Below are 26864 nucleotides of genomic sequence, written 5' to 3'. Positions count from 1 at the left end.
GCTCAGGAACACATCACCATTAGAAACCATAATTCAGTAAGGCTACACTTACATTGATCACATACGTCCCAGGCAGAAGGAGAAGAAAGTACTCCCCTTGTTCATTTGTTCTGTAGGGGCAGACATGAGGCCTTCCTTGAGCTTCCACAATGGCGTTGGGAATAGGATTCCCGTTCTTATCAGTAACTTGACCCTTGATACCTATCAAAAAGGCAGAGAAAGATCACAACCTCTAACTGTAGTGAGCCTCCTTCTCCAGGAACATCAGACTATTCTGTTGCTGGATGCACTCAAAGGCTACCTCACTGATCTCAAGCACATCCAATAGTATCACCAGTCACTCCTATCTTACTGAAGGGAATGAGAATAGAAAATCTGGTGGTGTTGTTCATAGCTTATGCTCACATTAAGTTAGAAGGCAGCAATGTAATCACCGATTCTAAATCTCAGCTGCTGAAAGCATCACATATACTTCTTGTCCGTGTCTTTTACTGAAGGGCTTCAATCTTCAGTATTGGTTTGGGGGTGGTTTTTTTTGCTACCTCTCCCCCTTTTCTTTCCCTCCAAATTAAAAAAATACCAGCCTTTTACCCGGTACTTCCCAATGTCAGAACACCAACAATGTCTGCCTGTGAAGTAGATTCCCTCAATTCTCACACACCTCCTTCAAGGCAGCACTGGCACTAAGCAAAGATAAACCAGCAGTCAGACATTCCAGGCAACAGAATGCAAGATAAGCAACAGACTTGTGCAAACCCTTCAACTCATTGCAAAGCACTACTGTTTCATTGAGCAGCAGCTCTCTTCCAACTGTGAAGCCAAAAATCACACCTAGAAAAGCCTTACAAAAATACAAAATCCAAGCAGCAAAGACCCATGAAACATGAACACACACACATTTAGAGACCTCTGAAAGAAATGGCTGTCTTTAGGCTGCTCAGAAAAGCGGGCTCCCTGGAGGTGTGTATGGAAGGACATCCCCAGGACCCGTCCCTTGCTCCTGCCCCAGTGCATTCTAAGCCACCTGCACTGCTGTAGTACTGCCCTACACCTAATATACCTGAATGCTCTCCTCCCTTACCCATCCCTGACCGTGTAGCGCTTGCTATTCAGAAGCAATTGCTCCAAAGTTTGCCCATTGGCCTGGCCTCAGCTTTAGCTCCCTTCCCCATGTGCACGCTCACCTAGATGTACTTGCTTTATATATTCGATCAGAGCAGCTTTGTTGTCTCTCCAGAACTTTTCCAGCTGGTCTGCTGGAGGATATTTACAGCATGACAGCTCCAATGTGATTTCAAAGCACTGTCCCCAGATGTAGTTGTAATCTTGCATTCCACCTTAAAAGTGAAATAAAACAGTGTTCAGCTGAAAAGAAGCACCAAGTTCAGGCTAGAAGAAAAATAGGAGAGTTAAGATGTTGTTACTTACATCACACCTGTAAGAAAAGTAAATCAGATAAATTTATTCCTCAATGCCACACTTCTATTTACTGCCTCCTGTGGAAAACCAACTTCATTGCTCCAGTTGCATGTTGAGTGTTATTTTCTAAAGCACAGAGCCGTTTGGGAATGATGACAATTATGTCTGAGGAAGGGTGGGTTTTTAACTTAAAGTCTTTCCAGCGCTCACAGATAGGGGGAGATAAATTCACAGCCTGGCATAGACTTTGCCACTGCCAAAGCCATCCTAAGAGCCTAGTAAGGCTTTGAATTCTGATTGTGACAGCAACACATTCTGCCACAGTACACAGGATAGTCTATTTGGCTACGCATAAACAGTAATGAAAACATTTATTTCAGTGATCAAACTGTAAAAATAAGGATGATACCTGAACAGAAGATTGGTTTTCTTTCTGAAAGAACAAGACCTTGGTGCCAAAAGGTAATCTATGCAGCTATGCCTTAGAAAGAGCACAGAAGCAGCCAGACAACAGAGAATGCCTCATGCACTTGTGCAACTGCTGACTGGGAGAGTCTGTTGACAGCCAGGTCCTGCTCAGAGAGTCAGTGTGAATGTGTCTTACTCCCCATGTCCCCTCTATTCTGGCACAGTCACAGCCCTTTCATCATCAAAGATGGCAGGAGAAAGTGAGAACATCATATCTGAAGCAGCTGAAAAACAAACACAGACGGCCTTACCTTCCAGCTGGTACCAGGAATACCCGTTGGTAATGCCATCTGGAAAGGTTTGTCTGTTGTCACACCCAGTCCCTTTGTACATGCTGGCATGATTGAAAGAATAGGTTTTTGCCAAATGGATAAAGACATCATCATCTGGAGACCTGCTATAGCCTTCCAAAGAGCCTGTAGCTGCAGGATGAAGAGAGCCACCATGTCACTCTTGTTACTGGTACAGTGCTGGCTTACATACAGCATAACCATCTCCAGGTAGCCATATCAGGCAGTGTTTCTCAAAGTCTGCCCACCTCAGCTCAAAAGCTGACAAAACCTTACCAAAATCCTTATAAATTTTGCTTTTGTATGGCTAACGTTCCTAGCCCACATCAGCTGTGGAGAGGAGAGCTCGGTACTAGCTTACCTGAGTTGCCATTATCAAAGGTGTAGCTGGCAACCAGGGCACCCCCATGCAAGTTTGCTGAAAGAACAAATGTCTCATTTTTTATCCAGCTCATGACTGCTTGAGTCTCTGGCTGAATGCTGGCGTTGTTACGTTCAAAGGCATCAGGAAAATTTCTGTTCAGATCTTCTCCGTTCTTATTGTACCTTAGAAAGAGAAGACATTCCCATTACTGCTTTTCTTATAGACACTTTCATGTCACCAGCCTCCCACTACTTCACATCTGTGGTGTGCTAGTGTCTTCAGGAAACAGGAAAGATGACCATTGTAAATCTCCTCAAGCATCATGAAGATGGACTTTAGTTTGTTTTGTGGCAGCACTGCAATTTCATAGGACACAATAAAACAATTCTGTTGTATAGCGCATATAGCATATACACACCTGCACATACATGAATTAGAAAAACCTAAGCCAAGTAAGGGGGATATTGTCCTTCTGTATGTGTTCTTCCCACCTGTATAGAAGACCAAGGTAACTACTGGCTGGCTGTGTCCCTTGTACTGCTGTCACTCTAGACAGAGAGAAAAAAAATCTGACTCAAACCCAGGATGTATACTCTTCTCCCCGTACCTGAAGGGCCAGCCTTGCAAATACTTTCTTCCTTTTTCACTCAAATAGGTCAGTACAAGAGTAGAGAGAATATTTAGTATCAGCTCTTTTAATTTTTAAACTCAAGTTAGTTAAACTCTGTTTATTTGACAGTGAGGGGATAAAAAAAAGATATCACCCTCCATAAAAGTCCTGTCTATTTGCTGAGGAATAAATGTATTTCCTAATAAAAAGGAGGGCCTGCACCAGTAACCTGGAAAACTAAATTACCTAAGCTACATTCTCACCTGCTTCTGGTGTTGCCATGGCCTAAGAGAACTTCTGGCTCATGAGTTTGTTTTTAGTGGATATTCCAATTTTGTCCCTTTGGCATTTCTTCCCACTCTCTCACTCACTCCCCCTTTTCCCTCTACTAGCTTGTTAAACTTTTCCTCTCCTCTTTGGTCTCTACAATAGTTACATTAAAGAATGCAGAAGCAGCACAGGATGCAATGCTAGGTTATGTTTCGTTTTGCATGTTTTTTCCAGAGCACTGTTATTAGCACAGCACCTATTAGAGCTACCTCTCCTCGTGTAACTCTTCCCTCTTACTACATCTGCATTCAATGTGATCTTTAAACATATTTTTGTAAGTCCATTCGACAAGCTGAGACACATCTTTTTCACATTAATAAAGGTTACAGAATTACCCAGTTGAAATAGAGCGCTGTAGGTGGAGTTTTCCTTTTTTTTGTAGCACCCTAAAGGTCTAAACAGGTAATTGTGCTTCTATTTGCTGTCTGGGTCTCCTGCCTGAAAGGTTAGGTCATTACACCATTCTGACCAATTTTCTTTAGCTGCACCACATATTAACACCAGTCTGACTCAGTCTTCCCAAAAACTCTATGCTGCAACAGTGTATCTTCAGAACAGCCCAGGCCAAAATTAGCCCTAACACATCCCCTGGTGTATCCACTCCACTGATCATGATTCAGTCTCTGGCTATCTCTGGTTATTACTCCCACCCATTTCCTTTACCTGCTCCCACCCTCCTAAGCCACCCTTACCTTCCTCGCGTGTAGTAACAGTCAGGAACCTTTGTAGCTTCAAATCCATCAGGATTCATTGTTGGCATGATATGAATCCGGGTATTATTGAGTAACCGGGTAATAACTGGGTCCCGCCTATAGCTGGTCACCAGGAAGTCTATCAAATGGAGCAGGATTTCTCTCCCAACAGTCTGTATAAAGAATCACAGATTCCATTTTAAGTTTGCTATGGAAGAAAAAGAAGTGAAAAAAAGACCTACTACTTTGCACTTACAGCTTTTTCTTACCGGGTTATACAGACATACAAGGCATACAAGAGCGTTCTGGTTAACACTGTTTTGTATGTTTTTGTATATTTATTTAATAGGTGAAGGAGTCACTGGAGGGTTTTTACACGTGTTTTAAACCCGTACCAACCAGAGCTCCTTCTGTTATGGGAAACTGACTATGTCAGCTGCACTGCTTTAATCCTGCATGGGTAAGGCACAGCCTTACCAAAAACTAAACCTGCAGAGGCTGCTTGTTGAAGGCAATGTGGGCTCAGAAACACACCAGAGTCACAGCTCTGTGCTGATGCCCAAGGCACCCTGAATCCTGAACATAAGCACATCTGTGCTCTGCAACACTACTTGGCAGGGAGGGTTCAGAAGAAAGGAAGGAGACACCTTCCATGATTTCCAGGGTGCTACAGACTAGGATTTTTCCTTGTTGATCCCCTTTTATGGGAAGCCAACTTTAATACAGAATCAAAAGAGGCCTCATAATCACTTCTGTTACAGCCTCTGTTGCACTACTTTATTTTAGTGCCATGAACACAGGCATTGGGGAAAACAAGCATATGTAAATCCTCAGAAAAAGAGATGGAAAGACATATGGATACAGACAGATCAAGGAAAGACAGTGAAATAGCTACTTATTTTTGTTCATGCAAGCTTGCATAGGTTGTGAAAACTGGCAGGACATCTGCCTTTAGTCTACTCTAGCACATTTCAAGCAAAACAGTGGGAAATTCCAGCTCCAGTGAGTTAAGAACAATCCTATTCTACACCCCAAAAACCACTAGTACAGCATTTACTAGACCATAATTCCCAGGAGCACTTTCTGTAGCACTGTGACCCATACCTCAAGGGGGCTGCCGGGTTCCTAAGCCCTAGCTGCAATGGGAACAAATCAAGACTTGCAACTAGATGTGCTCTGGAGATAACTTCTCCCTACTTTATCTACAAGAACAAAGCCTGGTAAATCACTGCAGGCTCTAAATCAAAGCTACAGCATCTCACTATCTTTGAGAATGAGTTTTGTATCACTAAAGTGAAAATACTGCAACTTTTTTTTTTTAATAAAGTGAGGTTCATGGAGCAGCATTACTGATGTCAAGGGTAAATATCTCCTTGTTTTGAGACTGGAACAGGCTAAGGGTAAAAGGTAGATGAAATCAAGCAAGGGAAAAGGAATATTTCTCCATAGCTTCACTGCACTAATGTCTTGTTGAATTTTCACATCAGTGCATTTTAAGTGGCAAATCCTGCTCTGGGCATTAAGACAAATAGGAACAGAGACACTGTTCTGCAGGAGCTGGGTTGGTATAACGAGGGCTAGGTGTAACTGCTGTTCAGGCTGGGACCAAACTGTGTCTTGCCACTTAGCTGGCAATTACCCTTTATTGCAGGAAAAATGAAGTTGCAGATCACACTGCTGTGCCATACTCCAAGGCAGCCGTGGTCTCTGAGTTGGTGTTTCAGGAATTGTACCATGCTGTTTGTACAGGAAAAAAAAAGGAGGATTTCTTCCCACCTGCCCTCCAGATCTGTTCCTAAATTTTCTAACCTTGCTTGTCAGCTCCTGCTGTCTCCTGCAAGCCACCATCCAATATTCTGCGAGGGGAAGCTACCTTACTCAAGTGCATATACCGAGTGGCTCTTTTCCTAGATATTACAGCAAGTGGGCTTTGAAAAGGGCGGGGGGGAAGTACCTAATTTCCTCCATTGCCAGTACCTTTCAAAACAGCACCTGAGTACGCTAAAGCGGACTGCTCTGCAGGTTTGATAAATTTACCCCATGAAATGTAGGAAGTGATGCTACAGAACCTGTCTTGCATGGGTAGTTCAGTTCCAGCTCTGATAGACATCTTGGAAAGCAAACGGAGCAGAGCAGGGGGGAAGAAAGGAGGGAAGATGAAAGATAAAGCTAGCAGACTTAGAAGCAGCATGAATGGCCCTACCACAGAGATTGCTGAGCTACAGACAAAACTGGACTGCTCTCTGGAGAAACAGGGAAAGTACCTCTGCTCCTACTATACTTCAGTGCCTGGCAAAAAGAAATTCAGAAATGAAAGAACAGAGAAATAGGAAGGGAGGAAAAAAAAGATAAAGAAAAGCAACAAAAGAAGGTGGTGGAAAAGATCATGTTCCATTGAACATTGTCCAGTTTTTCACAGGTGACATTCTTTGTACATGAAAGTTAAACCCAGACTTACATACATTATAGCATTTTAAAAACTAACCCTACTTCATAGGATGCCTTGCATACCTATTGTTGTATCCAAGTACTTCATACATAGAATCATCAAACAATTCAACTAATCTCTATCACAGAGAGTCGTTACGTTAATCATCCCTGGTGGGGAAAGAGTGTATTTATTACCACTGTGTTTTGCTGGAGTGACAGAGGGGAGGTTTTGTTTCAGGCCAGAGTACCCTGCATTTCTTGAGCGTGCACATCTGGAGGTGTTTGAGGGGAGAGAAAGGGAAAGCTTTTGCTCCTGGGAAAGCATAGCTCAAGTTTTGATCAAGATTTCAGCCAAGCTTTACCCTGGTAATAGAGAGGTCAGCTACACCTGTGGAGATAAGTTACAAGACTTTATTTCAGAGCCTCAAATAAAGGATCTAGGCACACTGTAAATAAGTTGCTGACAACAAAGTCAAGGACAGACACCTTAACTTGCCTGTAGTGTAATACAAAGATGTAAAGAGCAGGGAACAGCCTTTATGTGCTCTGGGGCTCTGAGAAGACATGATGAATATTTGGTTTTAATTACAGTATCCCAAAGGCGATGCCCAGGTGTATTGTTTTGCTATAGCTCAGATGAGGGGTGACATAAAAGCCAAGGAAAACACTTTCTCCCACCTCTGGGGATAGAGTTGAACAAGTTCTCTGTGCACTTTCAACTGACAGTTTCCTTGTGTGCCCCAAAGGGAGCCAGCAGGAAAGGCTTTCAGTGATCCTCAGGGAAGCCCCAAACAAAGCAGCATGCGTCAGGGCATGGATCAACGCTGTAGAAAAGGGTGTGACTGCTGTTCCTTACCCCTTAAACTGCCTGACTATTGCTTCTGGCACGGCTGGGTCAGCACCTTGCTCACTACTGAGGACTTACTCAAGAAGCCCTGACAGCAGCCAGTTAAAAGATTAAGGTTAGCTCCAATTGCACCTGCACTGTAACACTTCACTGCAGCACTCCTTAAAGCATTTGTTACCACATGATAGAAGCCTAATACCAGGGGACTATGGGTGGATAGACTCTGCCCATTTTTATGATCAAAATGCTTTCCTTAGCCATAGCCTGGTTTTTAAATATGTTGAAATAAAGATCCAAACCATCAGGTAGGACCTGTTTCAGGGCAACATGGTCTTGCCAGTTTCCTTGCTCTGGACCTGACTGCTCTACAGACCTAGCACAACATACCGGGCACAACCCCACCTAAGGAAGTGGAGTTACAGCAAAGAAACCAGTAGGCCATCCTGGTTTACCACTTAAAAAATAACATCTTGTAAGCATGGCATTTAACACTTGTACCTGCTTCACTGTGACACGCCCTGCTGTGTTTGTCCTTCTTTACTGGAAGCCACCAGTGTTAAAACAACTGTGCAAATACAGTTCAGCACATATCCATTTATTTCTACAGCAGCAATCACTATGAAAATATGATAACTACCACATATATGGCAGGGAATTGCAGTTTGTTGGTTTATTACTGAGGCAAATGGCAACATACCTATCTCTTGCTTTTGAACTAGTAACTGGCATAAGATGTTGCCACCTGCACAAATTCCACAGGCTTCTCAGCACAGTCGTCACCTGGAAATGGATCCCTTTTTCTTTTCCCACTCAGAAGAGTGGGAGTAAAGATAAGGAAAAATGCAACTGGGGTGAGGCAGTTGGTGAAAGAGATCTCAGCAGCAGCCAGCAGCGTAAGTCTTGTTAGCAAGTAGACTGGGTTGCTTTGAATTTTGAAATCTCTGGTGCTTTTGACCTTCTTTACATCACATCAGCTAATACTGAAGCCAGGTAGAAAATAGTTCACTAGACAAGAAATATTTCTCTTTTTTTAGTCTCTTTTCTAGAGCACGTATTTGTTTCCCTGCCACACCACTTCCATGTTTTATGACACAGTACAAAGGATAGAGGAATTTGTGCTGAAGATCCCATATAGCAGATTGTATAGCATGTGGACACAACACCTTCTGCCCAACCTGGTGATTTAAAAAAAAAAAAAAGCCCCCTTCATTTATAGTGGCATTTTGACAGCATAAATGCAGCTTCCATCCATTTTTCAGAAATCATTGAAGAATACTACATAAGATGTCTTAGTTTGTTGTTTGATTTTTTTTAAGCTCCAATTATATTGATCACAAATAAACCTACCCCAGTCCTCTGTCAGCCAAGTCCTAATAAGTCATATCTCAGGAAGCCCTTTTATGCATATGACTGTCTATGATGACATGGAAAATAGGGTCTAGTTGTTTTAACTTAAATCACAAGATAAGCCAGCAAGATACATGCTTTCATGTAGGTTGACTCAGGTCTATCAGCACAGGCTCAGCTACACATCATGAAAGAGGCAAAATACTATTACACTAAAAAAGTGATCAGAAATGGGTGATTTAGGAGGAAAGGGTTGGTATCACAGCATTACCATCAGAGTTTATCTTGTGATGGTACAATTACACTAGAGCTGCAGAAATTTAACAAAGCCATATACTTAATACATTAAAGGGAGCAAGCAGAAACACACAGGTAGTTTACACTTTGTTCAGATATGCCTTTCCTTAAAGGGTTTCTCAGCTGCGATATCCATGGGTTAGGAACAGCCTTCTAATTAGATCCCATGGTTCAGATGTGGAGATTGGACTTCAGCTACTGGCACAGCTGGTCAAAACATGGTAATTCTGCTCTATGTATGATTTAGGAGTATTTGGAGCTTGGTTGTGGCTGATGTTAAGTGGAATGAGCTCTTCCTCAGCAAAGTATGAGTGTACACGCTGAGGAAGATAAGGTCTTTCAAGAGTACAAGCCTGGGACAGGAGATGCTGATGCCCCAGTTCAGAGTGAGAGCTGCCACAGAACAGCAGGCAGACTCTCCCTCATCTTCCTCAGTGCAGACTTCATTAGTATTTCACAGACTGCTCAAAATACATATACCTATTAGTGCCACTTTAATTCAAGTCTCACATAGCTGCAAGTGACAACTGTCTCTAATCAGTTTTAATCTGACTTGTGTTAAACAAAAAGTACTGCTAAAACCAGTGCACAACTTCATACAGGCACACAAGGTATAGGAGAAGTCTTTTGCTGCATCTCCAGGGATGTGGAGCAAAAAGTTCACTCTATTTGGCAATGATGATCACAAAATAAAACCATGTAACCATGGCTGGTCATGCCTTACAGTATTAAAAAAAAAAAGTTAACTTGCTTTAAAAAAAAAAGGTCTTTCCAGTTCTGGGGAAAAAATTACTCTTCCTAGTATTATGTACTCCCATTATTTTATTGGAACTTTGCTGCTGGGCAGCTCTCCAAGTAACCTAGATTTTCTTCCAGCAGCCTGTGTGAACAGCCTGCACACATGCAATTCAGGCTCCTCTGCCCAGCTGTTAGGTTTAAGGAGCAGGCAGCCAGCTGAGTCAGAGTCATAAAGGGTCATCTGTGTGATCATGACAGGCTAGAAGGGCATTACCACCAAACCCTTTAGAACAAAACTTTCCTCACTCTGTACCATTTATGGACATTATCAGCGAAGCACAAAAGACCCAACTAGATCAATGAAGCCATAATTCCACAATTTTAAAGTTATGAAGGACTGGGGAACACAAGTTGAAGCTTGTCATACGGTTAGCGCAAAACTTATCTGCTTAATATATTATAGGAATAGCTGAACCTTTCCTTAGAGACTAGACCAGAAGAATCATAGATTATGGGGAAAAAAATATTGAAGTTCTTCAACGTTTTTCTGAATGAGGAACTCATTTCCTGCCATCCAAAATACTTTTATGGGCAGATAGGAAAACCAAGTGCCACTTGTGCATTAGACCCAGGCACAAAAAGCATAAACCAAAGATCATCATGACAGCCTGAAAAGGAGGAATAGCTCTATTTCCAGAATCTTTCCTAGGTGCATGCTTGGTCTGATGAACAAGCTAGAATGCAGCATGGCACTTAACTGCTACATGGTAACTCAGCAGCTCAAGGATCAACGCTGCTCAAACTCAAACAGTACCAAATACTTAAAAACAAGTTTTGCCTCATTTCCTCACAAAGTCATTACGAAAGTTTAGATCCTACGCAGTGATCCAGGCTGCCTGATCTCCAGCAATCCCTGACCCTATGGATATGCAAACAGTTCGTGTCTTCATGGTCAAAGTTCCTTGTGCATATCCAGCTGGGTAGCAATAATGGTAAAGTGCTTCATTGTGGAAGTTTCAGCAGGAGGAATGGCCTTCTGTTGGATTTGAGAGCCAGGATGAGATTGCTTCCTGCCCTCCATCTCTTTCCTACCAAAGCTGGGTCATCTGCAGCTGTAGGTTTGCAATTGCCTTTAGCAGTCTGCAGGGACTATCATGTGGAGCCTCAGTTCCTAAACACCCTGATGGCAACACATCAGGTTTTAGGAGTTGCAAACTGTAGCTTGGGCATCCAGTAACATATACCCATTTGAAACCATGAATCAGCTTCCTCCCACACAGTTAAATTCCAAAGCAGTCAGGCTCCCAGCAGCCCTTTGAACATAGACTAGTTTCACCTGGTTTGACAGTGGGCTAACTTGGGGAAAATTCTTGGCACATAATGTCACAAGTGCCTGTAGGCGTGCAAATGCTCACACATAGTATTGTTAATAGCAGTAGCTTATGTGCTGCGCTTTACACAGGATACACTTCCTAGTACACCTACTTTCATTAGTTTTGGGAATTCAGTCCAGCATATATAAAATTTTTGCCATTTCTTTTGAATTAGTTCACATGAAAGACTGCACAGAAATAGTGTAAACTTATCCTGAATATGACTAATATAAGCAGGTAAAGCTAAAGAATAAGGGAAACAGAAAGCAAGAAAAGATTAGAGAGAAGAGTGAAGATGTATTTCTGTTCCAGATTCACATGCTACATCAGGAAGGCTCATAATCACCATTTTCTCCTTTATTGTTATTCAGTAGGTATTCTTTCCACAGCAACTTAATCCTGAAATTGCTTTTTGGTTTGTACTTACTGTGTTCTCAGGTGAATCTAGGTATTCCTACCTTAAGGCTTCCAAAAGAGAATTTCTTCCTAAAAGAAATCACTTGGTGCTTCACAACAATTATTATTCAATCATGGGATGCATTTGAAGAGCTTATCAGTCATACTTTATGCCTAGGCAATAATAATGTACAAGCAAACTATTGCATCTGACTTATTACCAGGAAAATTTAAGCCTCTGGGTTAATTCACATGAAGAAGACAATGCTCTCTACTTGAGAGATCTCAGGTGTAGGATTGTAGGATTCTTCACCATGATGTACTGTCTCCTAAAGCCCTTCTACCAAAATATGGGGACTTTATTCTTGAAATTCTACAAGAAATACATACATTGGGTCCATTTGAGGCATGACACCTCTTAATAATAAGTAGCACACACCTGAGAGAAATTCACTGTAAACCTGTGGTAAGTGTATTTGGTATAAACAACATTGCAAAAGTTGAAACGTACCTCATCCCCATGCATATTAGCAACATACTTGAACTCTGGAATGCCAATCTTATGTTGGGTTGGAAACCTTCCCAGAACAAGGACCCACAGGTCTCTACCTTTAAGAGGGGAAGGGGAAAAGAGTTTTTTTAAACAAGTGTAAAAATCATACACAAACCTTAGAGAAAAAAAACACATATAATAAGAAGAGTTGGTCATTAAGGCCACTGTACAAATTCGCATATTTCAGTGCTACCCAGCCAGTCCTATATATAGCACATCAAGGCAGACTTTGTGGGTTTTTATTCTATGAGTACTTGCTGTATTAATTATAGGAATAAATACATTTTGCCTTCTGACCAAAAGTGTGTACTGAAGCCTTTCAAAAGCATTTAACCAATCCTAGAAAATAGGTTGGGTTTGGTTTTTTTTTTTTGGAGTGAACTTTCTTATAATCAAGTTTAGCAAGCAAGATCTTGTAAAGCAAAGTCACCAAGCAACTAAGAAGCATTTAAAAATCAGTCTTCCCCCCAGAAATATCATAAGGGTTTTCCAAGTTTTTATTATCAGAGTAAAAATATTTTTTTTGTATTAAAGACAACACCAAAAAAGCTAAAGCTAAGCACATTTGTGAGTTATTGCTTGGAAAACAGGAGGCATTGGTCACAGCTGTATCAGATATATTAAAACAAAAAAAAATCAGTAGGGAAAGAATAGCTACAGAAGAGTGTTAGTTAGGACAATAAAAGCTGCACAGGAAGCTGAACTTTGAGTAACAACACACATACAGTTTGGAAGTCCTTATTTAATGGGGGTGGAGGCATTTTTGATCATTATTTTTTGTGATATTGTAGCATTACAGATCCTATCTGCAAAACTGTGCTTCCCACTAGTCTGCTCAATGAGGTGGAAAGCTCTCATTTCAGTAGATGGCAGTAATGAAACTGGACCAGTTCCTTGGTAATATCAATCACAGCCTATGGATTGCTAACACTCAGGCCTTGCATGTACATTTCCTGTCCCCAGCTCTCACACAGGCCTTGCTGAGACCCAGGAGCCATCTCGGAGGAGGCCAGTCATCATTGTTATGTATGTGCTACATTATATGCAGTACTATAAAACTTTTGTGGAAATCTGCAAATCTGCAGTAAAACTCTAGAGTGTAACAATTTCCTGGAGGTGGGAGCCATGATGCTCATGGTACAGCTGCAGAGCGCCAGTCATATAGCTAGAAAGTAAAGCAAATATACGCTGGCAACCGCAGTACCTTCAGGAATGGGAGAAAAACATTGAAGACGGAAGGCACACTACAAAATGCACTGAAACAAGTGCAAGACAGGTAAAACTGGAGGCTGGTTGCCAAACTAAATTTTCACTTAAGAGGTTGAATCAGTCTCAGGCTTAGGTTCAAGAAGCAGCAAGAGAGCACTGAGAGCAGACAGATTCAAGAAGTGGTCTCAGGATCCCCTCATTTTAGAACTTTCGTCTTTTCTTGGTGTCTTTATGCCCTTCTCTAAGACACTATGCCCAGCTCTCCTTCCCTCTCTGCTGGAAGGAAATCTCAGACATCCCTCCTTAGTTCCCAACTTGTCAGTTGCCATGTGGAGTACTGCACCAAGAGGAACATACCTGCTTACCATTGCAATTGCAGCCTTTCCACCAACAGCTCAAGACTGGCTACTGCAAACCTACAGTGTCCAGCTTCCCTAGCTAGGGATTCAGCAGACCAAAGAGCACATCCAATGTCTAAAAGACAGCAGTGAAGTTATAAAATTAAGGTAGCAAAGGACCTATATTGAAGACCTGACAGTCTTACCTTTCCACACCTAATTATCTAATCACAGCAGCCAAACAATATAGCAGTCCTGAAAACATGAAGCACCTTATCTCACCAAAAAAAGGGACATAAAAATTAGCAGATCATAAGGGCTATTTCAAATCCAACTACTATCAGTAACACATCCCTTCCACACAGACTTCCTGAACCATCTCATGAACCAGCATAGAACAGTGCCATAGTCTTTAGCCACTTACCTTCAGCAGTACTAGCACCAATTTTGTACTGTATGTACACTAAAGCAGCAAAAGTTTGAGTACAGCTAAAATGCTATAGTTCCATCATTTAAGACTTTCTGCAAGTAATATTGTATTCTGATTTCAAATTTTAAGAAATTTCCAATGCTTTACCATCAGCAGTGCTCATTCCTGCTGCTACCACTTGAAATTGCACTCATGGGAAACTGAAGGAAGAGCTAAGTATAGACTAGCATTAAGTGCTGATTTAAATCAGTCTTTTCAGCATGAGTGTTTAAACTGTTTATAGTTTGTGTGAGGGCCAGGGCCATCTACATGATAAACACTCCCATGAACTAAGACACCAATTATTTTCTGGCATTTCCAGCTTATGAGAAGTATTAAAACCTGCCATTAAAAATTAAAATAAATTCCTGGGTCTGCTCAGCCTGCAGTACTGGATAGTGCACCTACAAGAGATGACATAAAATTTCTTTCCATACAGCAGTGATTTATTGCATATAAAAAGATTCAGCCTTTAGATAGTTTCCTTTAATCAGTAAAGCCTAGATAACTTTGTTTTTGTACCTGGAATGAACAGCTAACCTGCCTCCTGTTCTTTGAATCAACTGAATGTATACCAAAAAGACATTTCTTACTGCCAAACCAGAACTTGCTTCAACTAATTAGCAAAGTGTAGTTCAAGTAATCAAGACAAGTGTGTGTTTCTAACCACGTGTCTGAGGACAAGTAACAAGATTGGTACTGCAACAGAGCTAGACCACACAATTTCTAGTGGAATAAGCAGTCTTTTTTTAAAGTTTTCTAGTAGTGGCACAGTTCATGGCATAGTATCAGTGTTCTAAACAGATACATGAAAACTGGGAGTTAACATGGAGAACTGAAATCAATCTTCAGATGTAGTGGGAAATAGACCAAATCAGTTTGCAGGTGTTGCAGTCTGGATCACACTCCCGTTGTCTTGTTCTGAAATTTATTTCTGCTTTTCTTCACTTCGTTATTTACAGCTACAGTTATAAAACAAAACAAAAACAAAACAAAAAAACAACCAACCAAACAAAAAAAAAAACTTATCAAAGAAAGTTATGGCTAGGAAATTCAGTCAAATGACTGGGCAATGCATCAGACCCACTCTCAGTACCACTCAGAACAGGCTACTCATTCAAAAACTTGCATGGAGGCCTACTTTTACACAGAAAAAGCAATAGGCTGACTACAGTCCCCCTGGGCCAGCTATATGCTGCTCATGGGTAGGAACTGCAGCGATGCTGATCCATGTTGAGGCAGTCCTTCCATAGGAAGGCACAGAACAGAGGGAAAAGGAAGAAAGATTGCCTCTCATTAGAATGTAAGGTGCCAGAACAACTTAACCATAGAAACAATCACAGAATTGTAGAACAGCTCAGGCTGGAAGGGACCTCAAAAGATCTGGTCCAACTTTTGATGGGAAAGGAAGCCTAGATGGATTATCAAGCACTCTGTCCAACTGCATCTTGAAAACCTCCATTGATGTGGACACTACCACATGCCTGGGAAGTTGTTCCAATGAATGATTTCTCCCACTGTAAAAAATTTCCATCGTCTAGATCATTTATGTAGATGTTCAACAGTGTAGGGTCCAGTATTAATCCCAGAAGGGCCCCACTTACAACAGGCTACAGCCTGAATAAAAACAACTGATCACCACCCTATGTGTGTGGCTGTTTAGCTAGCTTCCTACCTATCTTATAGGCCATGTATTCAACCTATATCTTGCCAGTTTGTCCAGGAGAAGGCTGTGGGAAACAGCATCAAAACCAGTTTACTCCATCTCCAGATCTGACTGAATACCTATTTGAACAGTGCAGCACTGAACATGCTCATACAAAACTTCCTCTGACACTGGCTAGAAAATTGAGGGTTTAGATAGATGTCTAAATGCAAGCAAGCCTCAGATATCAATCTACTGGGATCCCATCTATGTTACCTATAAAACACAAAGCTAGGTTATGAAAAAAAACCAAAAACCAAAAACCCCAAAAAACCACAACATGACATTATACCAAATCAAAGTAATGACCTCAAAAAAGTATACTTATGAGGTTTGACACAAGCCACAACAATTTACTTCTTTGTATTTCCTATCCTCTTTCTTAAAGCTTACTACTTTTTATTCTTACTTATCCCATGTTTGCCAACAAACTCTACAGGCCAAGTAGCATATTACCAGGGTGGTTTGTACACGACTCAGAAAGATGCGGCCCTAAGCTGTAGGGAAGGCCCCCTTAGTAGTAAGAAAAAAAGGCAGAGAAATTAAATAGAAAGTGTAAACAACTTAAAAGCTTTATCATTATTCTTCAGGTTGGTATTGGCTACTGAGTACTGTGAACTCATCCTATCAGGGCTTCATTCCAGTGTGCTCCACACAAAATATAAATTTCTGAGCCCCAAAGCATGTACTCAAAGTAGTGCAAAATAAGAAGGGGGACCAGACAGGCAAGTTTTTATTCTATGAGAACATAAGAAGATAGTGGATATGCCATAGGCATAGCTTGTGTCAATCCAGCTCGATTCCTTTACAAGCAGATCTTCAGCCTAGATTCTATGATGAGAACACCAAGTAACAGTAGTGAAATACACCAGCTGATTTTTATAACAGCTTCCACTGCAAGGGCAGCCAGTATGTAATTACGGTTTGACAGAAGAAAGAAACAATGCAAATAACTAACATCTACATTACTTATACAAAACATTGTGGAGAGACAGGGTGGCATGAGAGCCACTCCTTGATAAATACTTTTGTAGATACACCCCAATTCCCACAATCTCTCATGCACTCTTTAATCCACTGCAACAATGCATACTGATGTCAGAAACATGCTGACTTCATATGGCAACATATTCTGCTATGACTTGGGATAGCCCATCCTTGCTGGCTACTTGTAATACTAGTGTAAATCTAGGTTAATTGTTGCCATGCAAGATATTAAGGAATCTTCACAGTTTCTTTTTATTACAGAACTATGCCAGGGTATCTTCCCTGCACATACCTATGTTCTAAGTCTAAGTCAGACTATGCTCGTTACTACATGAAGGTCTTCATCTTGCAAGGAAAAAAAAAAAAAAAAAAAAGAAGAAATCAATCCTGCTTTATCACTTCTAACTTTTAAATCATATCCATGGTAAGTCTGTTTCAGTGATAACACAAACCTTTTTTTGGCTTTTACTTTTTCATATAATTTATTCTTGTATGCCCTGCAAAGCTCAGGCAGTATTGTACTTCCAAGCTTCAATACGAAGACAAGGTGTTCCTTTCTCCATAACAGCGGGACAATGCTGTCTTTCAGCAAAACGCTACCACAACTAATGAAGGACTTCAGGAGCAATCCTCACTCACTGGCTAAGCAAGCACCCACAACATTCTTGCCCTGTGGTACTCTGATTTGCCATCACCAATTCAAGCTGGAAAATCTAAAGCTATTTTGGAACTTGTCCTCTGCACGGAGACTGCCCAACAGCACACATGGCTTGATTCATATTCTAACAGAATTTGAGTTACCAACACTTTTTATAACCAGAAATCTTTAATCAGAATGACTGACATAGTAGCATTGCAGAAGTGGCCTCACAAACATGCGCAAATGCACAAGTTTAATCTAACCAGACTGTTGAGTAAAGCAGCCTCCAGATTATGATAAATAATATATATGTACCCTTTGGGGATACAAATTCTGTATGTTGTCAGCCAAAAAAAGGCAGCTGTTTCTGCTCAGAAAACAGATACTTGAGATGTCTGGTTTATACTCAGAATAAACTACATACCTGAAAACTGGGATTAGATATACATCCGTATGAACAACTGTACTACATCAGCTCTTTTTGTGAGAGTTTATCCTCACTTTCAATATACCAGGTTCTCATGGTCCACCGAGACAGAGAAACTTGGCCTGGCCTATCATTACTAATGAACAAAATTGATACCCCAAGAAAAACTAGGACATCAAGAAAGTTTTCAAGGTATTGTAAAAGATTAAAGAGATACAGATAAATCACATGTTAACCAGGCATATCTGACAATATTCAGCATGCTGCATAGTTAAGCAAAACAAACCAAAGATGCTCATGGTAACATTAGACTGCAGGCCTACCATGCCTTCCCTCCTCAACTGATAAGATTTCCTATTTATGGAGGGGAGCAAAGGTTTTAGTACTTGTTTTGTACCCCAAGAATCTGCTTAATGAAGAGACTGTAAAAGAGATTATACTTAGCAAGAGCTACTCTAACTACACTGTTGTTTTTAGGATCATTGATAAGCACGAATCATAAGCAAATGCTTGTCCGAGGAAAACAGCAAGAGAGACCAATTGGTACAGTACCTGTGTAGCATTTTTAGTTTTATTTCATAGCATTGGGTCTATCCTATGCTCTGTATTTCCACTTGTCAACTTCCTGACTGCTAACAAAGACAGCTCCATCTCAGCCAATACTACCACTGACACAGTAACTATGCTGGGGCCACTGCTTAACTTAATACTTCCGGTCCCTTCCCATGTATCCCTTATCACAAGCACAAGGCTACCTCTCTCTAAAGAGAAAAAAAAACAAAACAACAAAACCAAACAACAAACCCAACTATTTCCCACAATTTAATAAGCACCTATCTATGTCCAAAGACTATACCAGCCTATTCAATTTAGGGTCACTACCTTACCAGCAGAACTGAAGAAATAACCAAATTACTCTCAACCCCCGCCTAGACAGTGTTTATTTGTAACCAAAGCACTTGAGAAAGGAAGTGAGTCAAAACAGTTCATGGTTCATGTGCTTGCTTATCTTTCTAAAGGTTTACAAATCTTTGGTCAATTGGGACATACATTACTGCTTTAGACACTTTCACAGGACTTGTGAGAACAACCCTTTCTTTCCTATGTATACATGACTTGAACTGTTCCATTCCCAAGTTCTCATAATCAAGCTGGGCACACTTTATACATAAAAACATTAAAAATTGCCATCAAGCTGGGCACACTTTATACATAAAAACATTAAAAATTGCCATTCCAAAGCATTTTCTACAATAGCACCTTATGGTTTATTTGAACACAAATCTAGAAATAAAAATAAATTTTACAAATCCAAATAAGAACAACTCAGAAGGGAATACTGTTTTTAAAATACACACTAATCTTAGCCAGTATTGCTCACTGAGAACACCAGACACAAAGAATTATCCTGAAAAGGCTTTTCCCAATATTTATACTAACTGGTTTCATATTCACTCCCAGAAACCGAATAGTCTATTTTTCCTTTCCACTAACTCTTGTTTCTATTACCATGGGGGTTTTAAACCTAGTTCTAGAAATCTGTCCTTTATATTCTGAGAAAGGTGTGAAACTGCTACACATCAAGTCATTTTCAGGAAAGCTTCTGTATCCATAAAATAAATAAATATTACTCATTCACAGTAGTGCCATTGGATCATCATGAGCAGAATGATTACTTGTAAAGCAAGCAAGTTGTAAAGTGAGCAGCTTCTTAACATTTCTAAAAGAATCCAATCCTTACATCATCTTTCTGGTTTAGTTGACAGGCTACATTAGTTTGACCAGTTGCTTCCAGATTCTCTTGTAAAATGGGTCACAAAATGTCTCCTTTGAAACATTAGCAACTGCCTTTTAAGATAAGCAACAGGCAAACACATAGTTTACAAATAACTAAAATTCAGACAGTGTTATTACCTACAAACAGTAGCTTAGTCCTTTGTCTCTGCAAAGAGCATGCTCTGGTGGCCTTTGTTTTCTCTTGGATTTTGAGATCAGCCTAATGCAACGATGTACTAAACTCTACTTTAGGTCCACCACAATTATGAAACTTTGTCAGAAACAGCCAAATTGCACATTACTTGGGAAGTAGCATTTTGTGCCTACCCTATTCCTTGAATTTCCTCCAGCTTTTCTAGGAAAAAAAATACTGGACCAGACTGGACTTTTGAACTGATGCAGTAGGACTGTATTTCTTGAGAACATAGTTTGGTTTTATTTTATTTAGGACAAATGTTACTTTTTCAGATCTGCCTAAGATACTTAAATGCAGATAACTGCAAGACCAATGGATGTAGAACACGTTGGCTAGGAGCAAACAGGAAATGTAACTCAATTATCCTAAATCCCCTGTGAGCTCAGCATGTTACACGGCAGCTATGGTAATTTAGTTAAATAACTCTATCTGCCATAGTCTGACCTTTCCCATAAATATAAGTAAGCCCTAGATATCAAAGTGCAGAATCATCTGCTTCGAAGCATCCTCTGACCTCTTCCTCACATTTGAGCCACTATATAGATTACAAGAGTCACTGTGCCAGAGGAGGAGTGGTTTATAAGGAGAGTAATATCTCAGCTGGAAGGGGAGAAGAACTATAGCCAGCCCTATGCATTTTGTTTTCATCTCCAGTAGCTACCTAATTCATAACAGTTCAGAAAGCAACACTAGCAGTCATGTGCACATCCAGCTTTCATTCAATGAAAAAGCCTTTAAGAAAGCCAAACCAAACTAGATTTCTCTTCTATGCAAAATCATGCACAGAACAACTGCCTAAGGACCAAATGCTTCAGGGAAAGAAGTGACATCTTGCCTATCAACTAATTAGTGCATTATAAGGAGGTCTCCATTTGTACTTATGTGAACCAGCTGAACACAGTATCCCATACCATAGCTACATACAGTAAAGCTATTATTAGGCTACCTTGAGAGTCAGGTAGCTGGAAGGATCTACAGTCAGCGTTCCTAGGCAGAAAGGCTATCCAGAAGGGATGCGAAAGGCACACTGCTCTTTTGCAGAAAGTGACTAGAAAGCTACTGGAAGAACTTTACTAGAAAGACTCATCCCCTGAAGTGGGTTAGGAGGAGTGTGTTACTGTGCTCTCCTCAAGTAAGAGAAGAATGAAAACGGATTGAGTTTCTGGGTGATACAGGCACAGGATGAGTTTTATTTCTAAGTTTGCAGTCAGAATTTGTTTTTACATGAGCAATATTGTACTGAAAGGGCCATTCAACCCATACCACTGAACATTGACACTGTTACTCACCCCATTTCCCCTATACCTAAAGAAATACAAGCCCTGTAGCATGGCCCAAAGACTGAAGGCCATCTCTTGATTAATGGTTGTTTTCTTTTTCTTTAGCACTCTTCCTGTGCTACCCCCAGCATCTGAAAAAACAGCAGTTTGAGGAAGTAAATTCTTAGGACCAGTGTAAGTCAACACTGACTTACATATAGAAAGCAACTCAAAGTGAGCATACAGGTTTGATATGCCCCTGCAATCAGCAGTACATAAGTTCGAGTCAAATTGTTAGCGCAGTTACGAGCTATAAGAAGGATCACAAGCCATGTTTCAAGATCACACCTCTTACTCACATGGCTAAAAGTTTATGTACAGTGCCCCAAGAAGCAGCATCCTATATGAAGTAAGGGTGGGGGGAAGACCCCAGTAATTAATCTTTCTCTATTGTGCAGTATTCCAAGTATCCTGAGCTTCATGTCTGGGTGTTTGGAATAGGTTTTTTGTTTGGTTTTAGGTAACAGAACAGTCTTCTATATATTTACTTTCCCATCACCAGCTAGGCAAGAATCAAGTTGCACCCACCAGCTGCAATTGCTGATTCTGTTACACAAGCTCCCCAGCATTGCTAACTTCACTGGTGTTAATTACAATATCCAGTTGTCAATTCTGTCTACTTCTAAACAAACATGGAAAGCTGTAAAGTCTTGCTGAGGGAAAACAGGATGGCTTCAGGCTTAAGACCTCTACTGCTCTGAAAAAAAAAAGCTTGACAAATATATGCTACAACTAGACAACTACAAAGCGAGGGACAGAGAGGAAACAAGAGAGCAGAGATTTTCCCCGCAATGCTGGTTTTAAATAAATGCTGCTCATAGGAACAGTGAATGATTTCTAAATACCTCAGATCTCTCCATTTCAAAGTTACAACATAAAGATGCCAGCAGTAGAAAACAATTCTTGTAACAGAAGTGTTTGATCTATGTTGCTAGGATAGGTTCCCTTCAAAAAGTTGTTTGAAAAGCCTTGCTACAAGATTCTCTGAAGAACTGTATTTAAATTGTGTATGCACATGTACGTAAAAACTGCACAACTCAAACATACTTCCATTATTATTTTTAGGGGTAGGAGATAGCATAGAAGTCACAATAATGATCAACCAATTCAGAGCAAGCATAAAGGGAATATTTAAGCAAATTATTTTATTTTCACTGCAAGAGAACAGCAACATGCTCAGTGGACTGCACCTCAAAGAGTAACGTCATATCAGTCTTTTATACAACTGACACTGACCAAGCTACATATTTTATAAGTTATTTGTACTTATTTGCATAGCCATGCTGATAAAAAAAAAGCAATGTTAAGTCATGTTATCAAACAAAAGTCTTTGTACTTGTCTATCAGAAGCCAGCTTGCATACAACTGTGTACTGGCATTGACTTTTGATCTGATGCAGTAGGACTATATTTATTCTTCAACTACACAGTAGTCCCGCTTGAACTAATTCTGATAACTAAATTGCTAGATGATGCAGTCAGATGAAAGTATGTTTCAACATTTTAAATGTTAAATGTTGAAATGTTGTTAAATGTTCAACTTTTTAGCTTCAGCAAGGACAAAAAGACTTTATATGCTGCAAGAACTGACTACAACTGAACCAAACATAGTAATGAACAAAGGGACCAAAGAGAGCAAGTAGCACATAAAGGGCGGGAGGAAATTTCAGGAGAGGCAGGCAAGAATGGGTAAAGCCAACTATCGCAGTAAGTTTTAGAATGCCCATTTTTAAATGAAACTCTGGACTCGAGCCAAGTGACTTTAGTATGATTTACATGAAGCCCTCAGTGGGAAATCTCTTCTTCATCCTTGCTTCTAAAAATGAACACTGAAAATCTCAATGCTTTATATTATCTACATATGCCATGCTTTCATGATAAGCCTGTGATCCACACTGCTAAAGAAATTCGTGGGATGAGAGATGAGGAGGAATGGGAGACATTATCAAGGATTGGAGACAGGAGGAAAGCTATCTGCAGCAGTCATGCAAGTGGAACAAACAGAAGGTAATATTCTCCTACTCAGATATACCTCGCATCATGCGGCCAAGAAAAAAATAATTGCAATATTTTCTTTAAAGACATCACATTCCCCGTGGATTTTCTTCTAGAAAATTTGTTTATTTCAAGACAAAAAGAGTTCTTTACAACATTCTTTCTTCCTTCTTTCTAAATACACTGGTACTCATTTTTAGTTTGTACAAACATTTAATAATGACTAGCACTGAGAAACTTACTTCAGAGTACACTGGGCTGTGTATAACCTTCTCATTCTATTTCTGTAGAGTGCCAGGACCACTGAAACTAACCTGATAAGAAGAATGACAGTAGATTACAAACATTTAATGGATATGTATTTCAGTTTTGTTTCCTCCAGCAGTAAAACTTGTTTTCTAGTACTTTAAACAAAGTAAAAAATCCAGAATATAAGCATTTCTAATGTAAAGTCAATAAAATTTACAGTGCATTTTACTATTGATGCTAGTAACCCAGGCTCCTTCCACACTGTATCACATGAAGTGTCTGAAAAACAGTTCCTGAAAGTAAATTCCAGGTAAGCATCATTTTCCAGCTACATTCACAGAGTATCAATATCCAGAGGAGAAAAGTACAGTATTTACTATTAAATATTTTCAGAGAAGTGCAATGACCCTTAAGGTAGCACTCCCCTGTTCAATAGTTGCCTGTAAACACCTAAACGTATCAATCACACGGTATCAGAAAAGTCAGGAAATAACTTAATCCATGGCATATACTGGGCACATGTTCCACTGATATTTGTGCAGGATGATGTCAAAGACAGGTTAACTGCCTAAGTTCTCTATTAACAGGCAGACACACACTTCCTACTGAGCTGCCCAAGTCCCAGTCCCTACTGCACCCTCCATTTACTGAAGTCACAGCGACTTACTAGACAGAAACCTGGGCATGCATCATTCACTTCTGTTTACCGAGAAGAGAAACCCATGAATGCAGATAGGAAGTGGACATAATGAGCTTTAACACACCGAGAAAGCCGGCCTACTGGGAGCCCTGCCAAGTACTCCTTCCACATAGTATATCATATCCTCTATGCACCCAGATGTGTGGAAGTCTGTGCATGAACTTTAAAACCCAAACTGAACACACACACCTGCATACTTCAACCTGTTCACAGAGCAGGGACAGCTGAATAATTATAAGGGGGAGAAAGGGGAAATGGAGGTGTTTGGTGGACTAGTGAAAACTAGCAAAGTGCTTAAGAATAATGGATGGAATGCGCCAGGTCAAGGGCAACAGAGAAATTGAATATAAAGCAGCAGAATAGAATTAAAGCTCTCACCTAAAAGCTTTCAGGAGAGCTCTCTTGCAAGAAGCTATTTCTGAAAATTTCTAATGTAAACCACATTAAGAGCTGCTCAGTTTAGCTTTTTGTCTCTTCAATGATGGAATCTGCCACAGAGATGTTAATCTATGAAGTCAACTTTGAAGCTCTTCACTAGGAAAAGGACAGGTACTTCAGCCATACACAACCTTCTGCTCAGTGAGCAGGATCTGGCTTGAGGATGTTGTTTACAACTGTTCCAATTTGACTGGAATTCTAAAAATACAGCCTGATTACCAGAAATCCAGATCTAAACCAAGCTATAGTCACTTTATCTGCATCCATAAGTGTATCTGAAAAGAGTTTTTAAAAGACTGCATATCTACTACAAAAGCCGCTTAGCTCTTTCAAAGTTGCTTGCCTAAATGTCTATTTATTAGATCTTTAAGTCTGCCTTCCACCATGCTCATATTCCTTTCAAAGAGGGATAAAAGCACTGTATCTTGAGCGGTTAAAAGCCACAGATCATACTTAGACATCAAATATTTCCTTTTTGATAGCACACACTAAGATTTGCTCGCTGAAGAGTAGTCTGTTTTTCACTAGGGTGCCATCAGGCAGGACAGGTCAATATGATTACACCAGGTCCATTCTCCTGACTGACACAGCTCTGCAGCCTCCTCTATTATTATTATTATAAAGTGCACATACTATACTGAGGTTGGATACTGTGTATATTAGAAAACAGAGTCATGCCAAAGATCTTTTATGAGCTTATTCAACAACCCATCTAAAACAATATAAAAGAATTAAGATTTCTGGGCCACCACACATCTCTGCCTACCTGCTTATAAGATGATATCTGGTTTCTCACAAACATACAAATCATCCTATAAAAAACCTGAGGTATTTGAGGCTACCTACTAAATAAAGCCAAACAGATAACACTCAGTTTTGTCAGCCAGGTTTTGTCTTTTTAGGCTACCTTCTTCCCTTAGTTAAGGATAATAGCTTAGAAGATGACATACAGTTCTCGTGTCCTCAACATAAAAAGGACATGGAACTGTTGGAACAAGGCCAGAGAAGGGCCACAAGGATGATCTGGGGACTGGAGCACCTCCCTTATGAAGACAGGCTGAGGAAGTTGGGGCTGCTCAGCCTGGAGAAGAGAAGACTGCTTGGAGACCTCATAGCAGCCTTCCAGTATCTGAAGGGGGCCTATAGGGACGCTGGAGAGGGACTCTTTCATTAGAGACTGTAGTGACAGGACAAGGGGTAACGGGTTAAAACTTAAACAGGGGAAGTTTAGATTGGATATAAGGAGGAAATTCTTTCCTGTAAGGGTGGTGAGGCACTGGAATAGGTTGCCCAGGGAGGTTGTGAATGCTCCATCCATGGCAGTGTTCAAGACCAGGCTGGACGAGGCCTTGGGTGATATGGTTTAGTGTGAGGGGTCCCTGCCCACGGCAGGGGGGTTGGAACTAGATGATCTTAAGGTCCTTTCCAACCCTAACGATTCTATGATTCTATGATCATGGCTTCCAAATGTACAGACCTGGAGACTGAACCAGCCATTGCCAGTCTAGAACACATTCTTCCTAGTAACCTGGCAAAGGGCTAGTGAATTTGTATATGGTAATGTAAACCACTACAAAACAGATTGGGCATCTTTTGTTTTTCATTGAGACTCTTGGTAGTGACTCTGTTGCGTACACTGCTTTTATAGTCTACATATATCAATCATGCTTTGAAAGTCTTGCCTCAAATAAACACGTGACAGATTATACTCAACTGCTTACCTTTCATGCAGAAAGGACCAGCTTAGTGGGAGAGAAGAAAGTACTCTATTTCTTTAGTCTTGACCTTAGCAAGGCTTTCAACAGAACCTGAATCAGTTGGAAGGGACCTCTGGAGGTGACCTGATCCAATTCCCCTGTTCAAGCAGGGCCACCTACAGCAGGTTGCCCAGGACTGTGTCCAGATGGCTTTTAAATATCTCCATGGATGGAGACTCCACAACCTACCTAACCAGCCTGTTCCATTACTCTGAGTCAGGAGTGTGTTCTCACATCACAAAAAGGCAACCGGCATGCTTCAGCATCAGCAAGAAGAAAAGCCAGCATCTTGAGGGAAATTATTATTCCCTTCCACTTAGCATTGGTAAAGCTACATCTAGAGTACTGTGTTCAGCTATGGGTTTCCTGGGGCAATAGAGACATCATCACACAGGATGAAGTCCAGCAGAGGGCCACCAGGATGATCAAACTACATCTGAGGAGAAGCTAGAACAGGTCATTTTGCTTAGTCTAAATCTCTTCTCTGACAGTTTAAAGCCATTTCC

The 26864-nt window shown here is 40.6% G+C and overlaps 1 protein-coding gene across 4 annotated transcripts in view; it reads right to left on the bottom strand.

The window, feature by feature from the left end:
- Nucleotides 1-26864, bottom strand: part of CPM (carboxypeptidase M) — a 31000-nt gene that overhangs the window by 1297 nt on the left and 2839 nt on the right. For 3 of the 4 annotated variants that reach the window (XM_061467122.1, XM_061467121.1, XM_061467120.1), the window contains 5 exons: nt 4174-4346; nt 2539-2723; nt 2139-2309; nt 1185-1337; nt 53-201 (listed from right to left, as the gene is read on the bottom strand). In XM_061467122.1, the coding sequence (XP_061323106.1) occupies nt 53-201; nt 1185-1337; nt 2139-2309; nt 2539-2723; nt 4174-4346 (831 nt within the window). Of the gene's footprint in view, nt 1-52; nt 202-1184; nt 1338-2138; nt 2310-2538; nt 2724-4173; nt 4347-12112; nt 12211-26864 lie in introns of all 4 variants that reach the window. The other variant, XM_061467119.1, reaches the window with a different exon arrangement.

The sequence above is a fragment of the Pezoporus flaviventris genome, unplaced genomic scaffold (assembly GCF_033815535.1).
Source record: "Pezoporus flaviventris isolate CSIRO_AGI_PZ_B2104156 unplaced genomic scaffold, CSIRO_AGI_Pfla_v1 ptg000045l, whole genome shotgun sequence".
NCBI lineage: Eukaryota > Metazoa > Chordata > Aves > Psittaciformes > Psittacidae > Pezoporus > Pezoporus flaviventris.
The sequence above is the reverse complement of the archived record's forward strand: the minus strand, read 5'-3'. Positions and strand labels throughout refer to the sequence as shown.